Genomic DNA, 8501 nt, shown 5'->3' on the forward strand with positions numbered 1-8501 from the left:
ACACAGGTCAGGAGGCCCTGGGTTTGAACCCTGGACCTCCCATGTGGTAGGCAGATGCTCTATCCATTGAGGCAAATCCGCTTCCCTGTATTAGTTTTCAAACCTTCAGATCATCTTCACCTTGGAACTCCCATATGTATCTTAGGGTCTGTTGAAAGTGCAATACTCCACACACTTTCTGTCCAAGAATTTGGACAGAAAAATGATCATTTTCCCTACCAAATGATCATTTTCCCTACTAAATGATATTAAGAAAAATTGTTTTTTAAAAGTGAGAAGGCAAGTTTAAACATTCTCAGATTAGGGAATGACCCCTCCTCCATATGTCTGGCAGACCCAGAGAAATCAGTCTAATAGAGTGAAAAGAAGAGCCCTGGGGTCTTTTCTTCTCTTTCCAACTGCTTGTTTTGGGTCATTCGGCACTGCTTGGTATTTCCACTGAGCCTTCCTCATTCTCAGCCATCCCCTCATCACTTAGTAACAAGCCAGCTGTGCCCTGTGCTGGTCTCCAGAGTCAGATCAGCCTTGACATTGTCTTTGGGGCACCACTGTGGGATCCCAGAAGCCCATGAGATGTAACCTTCTTCTCATTGACAGCTGCTTTCTGGGTTCTAAAAGAGATCCTCTTCATCAGTTAGGAGAGGAAGTTGTGAAATAATTTCATACTAAGTCAGCATTGTTTCTTTCTCGTGGAATGCTTGTTTCAGTTCTCTGTTAGCTCTTAGTAGATTTCCCCCCCACTAAGGGTGGTGAAAATTTTGAGGAAAAAAAGCAAAGGCATTCCTGAAAGACAAATTTACATAACCCCTTAAGGTATCTGTTTATAATGCTTTTCAAAGTTCAGATCTTTCTTGGAGGAATAAATGGACAGGATAGTACTTTTCTCGTAGAGTGGTTTTGTGGATTGAATGAGATAGTCATTTTAAAACATTTAGAGTGGACTTGGCACACAGTAAGTGCTCCATCATGAACATGCCCCATCCCCTCTGCTCATCTACTCTTGTTAACCTCTTCCTGAATCTCTGCCACATCCTAAACACAGGCATTTGTTTTTATCATTGTTCTGTTAGCTGTTCACACAAGGACTTTCCTATAAACAAAACATGTCTTTAGTTGCCTTCAATCCCACAGTCTTCACTCAGCCCATGTGAACATGTGCTTGTGCTGACACTCAGACCCTTCATAATTGAGACATTCATGAACTGTGTTGGGTTTGTGTTCAGTGATCCTTTTCGTTCATGCGAAGATTCATAATACAGGGCAAAGAAGATATATTTTCACTAGTCTTATACCTAAGCATAGAAACACTGCTGAAATCAACTCTTAAGTCAAGGTATCTCGTAATAGAAACCCACATAATACTGAGCCCTTGCCTGGTCCCGGGTAAGCCAAAGGTTCTTTAAATATGTATCTAATGTAATTTTCAGTTAACTCCCTAAGGTAAGCATTACTCCCTATCATTTATAGGTGAGGCATTTGAGGCTCAAAGAAGGGAAGTGACTTGCTTTAGGTCACCAAGCAGGTCTAGTGTGAGATTGAATTCACCTCTGACTCCAAAGCCTACAGCTGCTTCCCCAGGATCCTATTTCTTCTCTCTAGGTCTGGATTTGATGAGGTCCATGTGGAGTAGATCCACTGTATTGACATGTCTCACTACAGGAACAGGTAGATCAAAATAAGGCTGCTGTAAAAGCAAGTTAGGGGACGCAGCTGTGGCTCAATCAGTTGGGCTCCTGTCCACTATATGGGAGGCCCTGGAGTCGCGTCCTAGGGCCTCCTTGTGAAGGCAGGCTTGCCTGCACACTGTGGGCTGAGCTGACTCAGCCAGGTGATGCAACAAAAAGGGAGACAAGCAAAAAACACAGAAGAGCGCAGCAACAGACGCAGGGAGCAGACAGCAAGCAAGCTGCAAGGGGGGAGGGGAAATAAATAAAAATACAGACACAGAAGAACACACAGCGAATGGACACAGAGAACAGACAGCATACAAAAAGCCACAAAGGGTGGGGATTTTAAAAAAAAAAGCAGGTTAGGCTTCCCCTCTTCCAAAAGGCAGCAGGCTGGCCTTGCTTCAAGCTTTGTAATCTGACAGGGAAAGGAAATCATCTTTTTATTTATCCTGTACCCCCCACAACTACCACAAAGAAGGGAGATCTTTGCTGGGAATAAAGGCTGAATGGACCTAAATTGCTCTGAATAGTAATGGCAAAAAGGGAAAGGGTCCATAGAGTGGTCAGCCTGGGGGCTACCACCAAGGAGGGCTTTTAGGGGGCCTACCCATTTCTCATGAAAGTTCAGTAAAATATCTCTTTTATTCCTGCTAGCATGGGTTTTCTTCAGAGGAATGAAGGAAGTACCAAGTCCTGTTTCACCTCTGATAGGAGGTGAAAAGAAAGAACAGAGGCTGTACATGGAGGCAGTTGCATGGTATCATTAACCTTATCATTTTTTACTCCTCAGGCAACCTCAGAACCTGTTCTGGATCCACAGCAAATCCAAGCCTTTGATCAGCTTTGCCATCTCTACCGAGGAAGTTCCAGGGTACAGTTTGTGTAGTTGTTTAAATTTTTATTTCCCCTTTTGTAATTTACTGTTTTGGAAACCCAGTGCCCTCCAATTTTCACTTGAGCCGCCTCCTTGGCCTGTGCTCCGGCATCCCCTGTTGTCCACAGCCATGTGGACCCTACAGAGCACTTGGAATTTGGTAAAGGCTTCAGAGAAAGTGGAAGGATGTCGGCCTCTTACCTGCCAGTGGGCGGGGACACAGAAGGCCTCTTTCCCTGAGACAGCACATCAGAAGGCGAATCCCTCTCCTGGGAGGTCTTTGTTTGTATTGATGACTTTGCTAAATCTGTCCTAAGCCCCAGACCCTGCTGAACATCTGGGTTTGTTCAGTTAGTTTTGGCCATGAAAAACAAATGCAAAATAATCGTGGCTTAAACAGGGTAGATATATAAATGTAGGCAGTCCAGGGCATTTTTCATGAACCTCTCTCAGATTTCTTCAATCTTGTTGCTCTGCCATCCTCAACATGCAGTGTATATTCTCATGGGTTAAGATAGCTGCTACTCCTCCAGCCATCATATCTGCATTCCAATTAGATTACTAGAAAGGTGGAGGAAAAGAAAAAAGATCATATGACTTCTTTTTAGAAGTTGCACATACCACTTCCACTTAACTCCATTGTCAATAACTTAGGGCATATGATCATACCTAAACTGCTGTGGAGGCTGGAAAAAGAGATCTTTATTCCAAAAGGCCATAGACTAAAACTATTGGTATCCTATAACTGTAGAAAAAGAGGACAGATTGGGATGGCCACTGTCAGGCATCTTCATAGATCTCTGTCACCTACAGAATAGAGTGCAAACTTTACCACCTCCCCTATTTCCCAAGTCACACCTAAATTCCAAGCAGGTCAGGTTTTGCTCCCTGAGCTTGCCTTGTGTTTGCAAAATGGCTTGTGTGCACTGCTTCTCTGTCTGGACTCCCTTTTAGCACTCCCCATTCTTAGGCAACCTGCCTGGTTGCTTGGCAGTTCAGAGAAAAATGGTGTTCCCTCTCCTAGTGTTAGTGTGAGCAGAATATTTTGTCCTGGAGACTTCTCCAGGGCTCTCCTGGTGGTGGACCTGTCTGCGTTATTGAATTGGTGTCCCCTCCATCCCTCCCAGGGTCCTCCAAGGAAGTTCTAGCACATCAAATCATAGATTGGTAGAAATCACTGATCAAAATCATTGGTCAATTCCTAGGTCACTAAAGTTCCAGCAGTGAAACATAAAACTACTCTTTTATTTGGATATATAAAATATTTTTTTGTGGTTGATCTTTCAACCTCACAGTGTCTGATTGTGAGTGAACCTCGAGTTCATCTGTTGCCCCTTCTGCTGATAGCTTTGTACATCACAGTCCTTGCAGAGAACTCTGCAGGCTGGCGGGCAGCTCAGGCAGGGAGCGGCACGATGTGGGGCTCCAGCAGAGAGAGAGATGTCTCTGTGTGCTCTACAGACGTCCATGGAAGTCCCTGGCAGGATCCTCGAATGAGCCCTCATGTGTGTCCTTTGCCAGCTAACTCACTCACAATCAGGGTGTCAGAGTCCCTGAATTACTTAAAAGATCATAGACATGTGTCTGGGATGGGTTATTTTTGAGAATGTGGTACTTTGAACTTAGGGCACCACTTACTGCAGCCACAAAGGGACAGTCCGGCACATGTGAGCCTCTGTCATTATTGATATGTTAAGACAGAGCACTGTGCCAGAGACCAGGCAACAGCCAGAAGCCGGTGCCGGCAGGGCAGGCAGCTGGGAGCAGGTGCAGGAGGGCGGCAGCTTAGATGAGCGCAAGTTTCACACAAACCCGAGTTTGCATCCCCAGCAGTACTGTTCCCTGCTGGGTGACCGAGGGCAAGTGACTTGACTTCTCAGAGCTCCAAATTTTGTGGGTTTTTTGTACCCCAGTGGGTTGTTGTGGAGAAATAGAAACTACATACATGTAAAGCACCTAGCATCATGTCTGGCACCCAGAAGATACTCCATACAGTTATTGGTTGCTATTAGAAGCACATGCGTACATCTGACCCCAAACCAAACGCAAGGCAGGATCGTCCTGCATTGTTTGATGCCTCACTGCTAATAGCTGCCCTCTCTCCAGGGCGACCCCACATGCCAGGCTGTCATTGGCCCCAATATGTCTAGGCAGGTACCTGAGAATGTTGGTAGTGGGATGAAATGACCCCACCAGCAGGTCCCATCTTCTGTTATGGGGAAACATTTTCTCTTGGCTCTGAGCTTCCCTTCTGGTTTTCTCTGTGGGTTGGGCCAAGGTGGTTCCCTCTGTAAGTGGGGATAAGAAGCAGCAGGTCCAAAGACAGAAGTCTGAGGACCTTGAGTGTGAAATTCATCTCTTCTCTGGCCACTGAGGGCATCTTGAGGGCCAGGCCATCAGGCCCCTATTTTTGCAGAAAGCCTCTTTGAGGTAAGAGCAATGGCCCTTTCAATGTGGCAGAGCCCGGCGTCCCCACAAGCTGAGACCACCGCTTCCCCACTCCCTCTTGCAAGGCCTACCTTCACTGGGCCACTAACAGAATGATGGTGTTGCTGGTGTCACTGGTAGAAATAGGGACACTCAGAGCATGGAGAACTCCTTTGGAGGAGAAGGTAGCGTCTGAGTTCAGCTTTGCCACTGAGTGAATTGACAGCTGGCCTTCCATTTGGAGCTATCCAGGTAACAGAAGAGGGAGGGCAGAGCCAGTGGTCATAATTCAGGTTCAAGCACCCCGAGGAGAGCTCACTAGGAGGGAGAGTGTGTGATGACATGAGCAGAGAGAATGGAGAACGTCCACTCAGGAGCATCTGCAGGGAGCAAAAGGAGGCAGTGGCGGGCACGTGAGCCGGAGGCGTTGCCAGCATGCACTGGCTCAGGGCCAGACGGTCCTGGGATGCCACGGCCACACGTGCCCTTGGAGCTTAACCAATCTGCTCTCAGCATTATTAAGTGAGGACATTTAGGCCCTAAAAGATGACTTCAGTTTGCCCAAGGTCACGTAACTAGCTTGGGAGATGCATACCTGGGATCCAAACCATTTTGTAGTCTCCAGGTGCCGCACTCTACCAGCAGTACAGTGCCGTCTCCTGTATCTAAGCAGGATCCTCCCCATTTCTGTTCCACATTCCCCTTCCCATACCACACACAGACTCCCTGTCCCAGAAGCCCTGCTGATGTGTGTTTCCTCCTTTGCAGCTGGCTCTCCTTACGGAACTCTCCCAAAATCGCAGCAGTGAGAGCTACAGGCCGTTCAGTGGCTCCCAGGGTAGCTCTGCTTTCAGCAGCATCTTCCAAAATGAGAACTTCCAGCTGCACCTTATTCCCCCTCCTGTGACTGAGGATTGAGGCGTCCCTGAGGCCTGGCCCTGAAGACCCAGAGGCAAACTGGGACGGCCCCTCCTCTCTGACTGGCTTCGCCCCCACTGCCCCCCACACTTCGGATTTGAGGTTCTGAGTTGGCCTCTATGCCCAGGCCTTCTCCACGGTCACCAGGCCCAGCAAAGACCCTGTCTCTTCCACAGCGTTGTTATCGCATCATTTTGCCAGATTGGTTGACTATGTTTTGCTTGTCAAGCAAAAGGGAAGTTACATACTTCTGTCCAGCTTTTTAGGAAGTATATTTTGCCTGTCGGGAACTTTCTTTTCTTCCCAAAACCTAGAGACTGGGTGGATAGACCTCAAGCAGTTGGCATTCCTGTCACGCTGGTGGGTAACATGAAGGAATGTCAGCTTGTGCTGTTTTTGGGAGAGGGAACTGGACTTGGCCAGGCTGCAGTGTAACTCTGAAACATGCTTCAGAGAGAGCGGAGAACCTGTAGGCATTGGGGAGCTCCCTTTTGATATGATTATGTTAAAATCCATTGAGTGTGTGTGGTGCCCTTTCTAACAATAAATGCCTCTGTGTTTAGTGCTGCGGGCCTGCTGGCTGCCTAAGTACTCGGCCTCTAGTCAGGAAGAACATTTAGAGCCTTGTTGCCGCGATTTCATTTTGTTAGCTCAAAGTCTGGAACCCTGATTGTGGCAATCCTATGTTTTCAGATAAGCAACTCCATTTCAGACTCCATTCAAAGCAACTCATCCATGCCAGGTGCTGCTATGACAGATGTAGGTTGCCAAAAAAGTAGTCGCTTTATGTTTTTTTGACCCTGGGATTTTGTATGTTACTGAACCAACAACCACAGGAGGTCACTGCAGCCAGGAAGTGCCCTGTCCATCTTCTGTGCTCAGGCACTTCATTGACTCGGTTAACTCGGAGGTGATCAGGCTCTTAGGGTGGACTTAAGCTAGTCAAACCCTCAGGAAATAGATGTACAAACTAGATGAGAACATATGATTTTTAATCTTGCTTCTGCCAGTTACTAGCTAATACCCTGGGAAAGTTATTTAATCTCTCTGAGCCTCAATTTCTTTATCTATAAACTAGAGCTGTTGAGAAGATTAAGTGACCTACTACTTGTAAACCCTTAGCATTGTGCAGGCACATGGTAAGTGATCCAGAAATGCCATCTGAGTTCTGAGTATATAACTCTTCTCAGGTCCTAGGCTGCAGAGGGTACTGCCTCCTGATTGGAGTGTGAGGACATTAAATTGGAGGCAGTGGTTGAGCACTGAGTGATCACCAATTGGATGCTTGTGACAGCTATATAAAATATTCTCAACCCCATTTTTACAGATGAAAAAGCTGAGGCTCAGAGATAAGTAATTTAACCAGAGTGACACACTAAAAACCAGAAGAATAAGAGTTGGAACTAGAACTGTGATTCCAGAGCCAGTGGTGCTGCTTCCCCAAATTATACATCAAAACGTTTCCCAAGGAGCCTAAAATTAAGGTTGAGAAAGCAAAATCCCTGTGATTGCCCTTCTTCGTTCTGTAGTCTAAAGAACCAAGGCAGTCTATTGAGTATCAGAACCCCTGTTCAAATCAGGGCTGATAAAATACCAACAAAGTTCTTCCCCAGTTCCTTCCCTATTATAAGTCCCCAAGAGTTCTTTTGCTTCTTGTCATTCAAGTCACAACACAATTGAACAAATTACAACATCTTTATATTCAGGTCATGCTTTCCTAAGAGTATGCTCTGGATTGGATTTGAAGAATCCTCTTTTCTCATCTAAGGTAGATGAGAAACCGATGCTTGAGTACTGGGCAGCACGGGGCCTGAGATATGGAAGACCTGAGCTGAACCCAGCCCCTGCCTTCTGGAAGCCACTGTCAGTGTCCTCTCTCATGGTCTGTAGCACATTTCTACCCTGTAGCAAAATCAAGTCCCACTTCCGAGCAGTTCCTTTTGGGCAAAGACCCTTCTCTGGCATGGTGGTTTGGAACCATGCACCCCAGAAAAACATGTTCTTAATCTATTCCTGTCGGTGTGAACTCTTGTAAATAGGACCTTTTGGTGAGGTAACTTCAGTTAAGGTGTGGCCGAGCTGATTCAGGATGGGTTTTAATCCTATTACTGAAGGTCTTATAGGAAAAGTCACAGAGGAAAAAGCCAGAAGCTGAATATCAATGGAACCTAGACTAGAAGGGAGAGGCTAAAAGAGGCCGCCATGTGCATTGCCATGTGACAGAGGAGCCCGAGCCAAGGACCAAGGATCGCCAGCAGCCAGCCCCAGAACACCAGTCTTAGGAAAGAAAGCATCGCCTTGATGACACCTTGATTTGGACTTCTCAGCCTCAAAACCATAAGCCAATAAATTCCCATTGTTTAAGCCAATGCATTGTGTGGTATTTGCTTTAGTAATGAAACTAAAACATCTGGAAATATTTTAGAATGAGTCAGCAAGAGCGACTGGTTCTGGCTGAATAAGCCATAGGGAACTTACTGGAGAGTTTAGGGTTGTTTAGGATCACAGGGAAGACTGAAGAGCCTAGCTCAGAAAGATCAGGAGCAGGCAGGTCATAGCACCTGCTCCAGCACCAGGCTGAACTCGAGACCTACCCCTTGGCTGTGGCAGGT

General features: G+C 46.5%; 1 protein-coding gene across 4 annotated transcripts in view; it reads left to right on the top strand.

Annotated features, from left to right (window-relative positions):
* The window catches only part of VPS8 (VPS8 subunit of CORVET complex), a 294602-nt gene extending 286344 nt beyond the window's left edge, over positions 1 to 8258 (top strand). For all 4 annotated transcript variants that reach the window (XM_058295485.2, XM_058295487.2, XM_058295486.2 and 1 more), the window contains 2 exons: positions 2461 to 2541; positions 5740 to 8258. In XM_058295485.2, coding sequence (XP_058151468.1) covers positions 2461 to 2541; positions 5740 to 5889 — 231 coding nt within the window. In that variant the 3' untranslated portion in view covers positions 5890 to 8258. The remainder of the gene's footprint in view (positions 1 to 2460; positions 2542 to 5739) is intronic.
* The last annotated feature ends 243 nt before the right edge of the window (positions 8259 to 8501 follow it).

Source organism: Dasypus novemcinctus, chromosome 4, assembly GCF_030445035.2.
Source record: "Dasypus novemcinctus isolate mDasNov1 chromosome 4, mDasNov1.1.hap2, whole genome shotgun sequence".
Classification (NCBI taxonomy): Eukaryota; Metazoa; Chordata; class Mammalia; order Cingulata; family Dasypodidae; genus Dasypus; species Dasypus novemcinctus.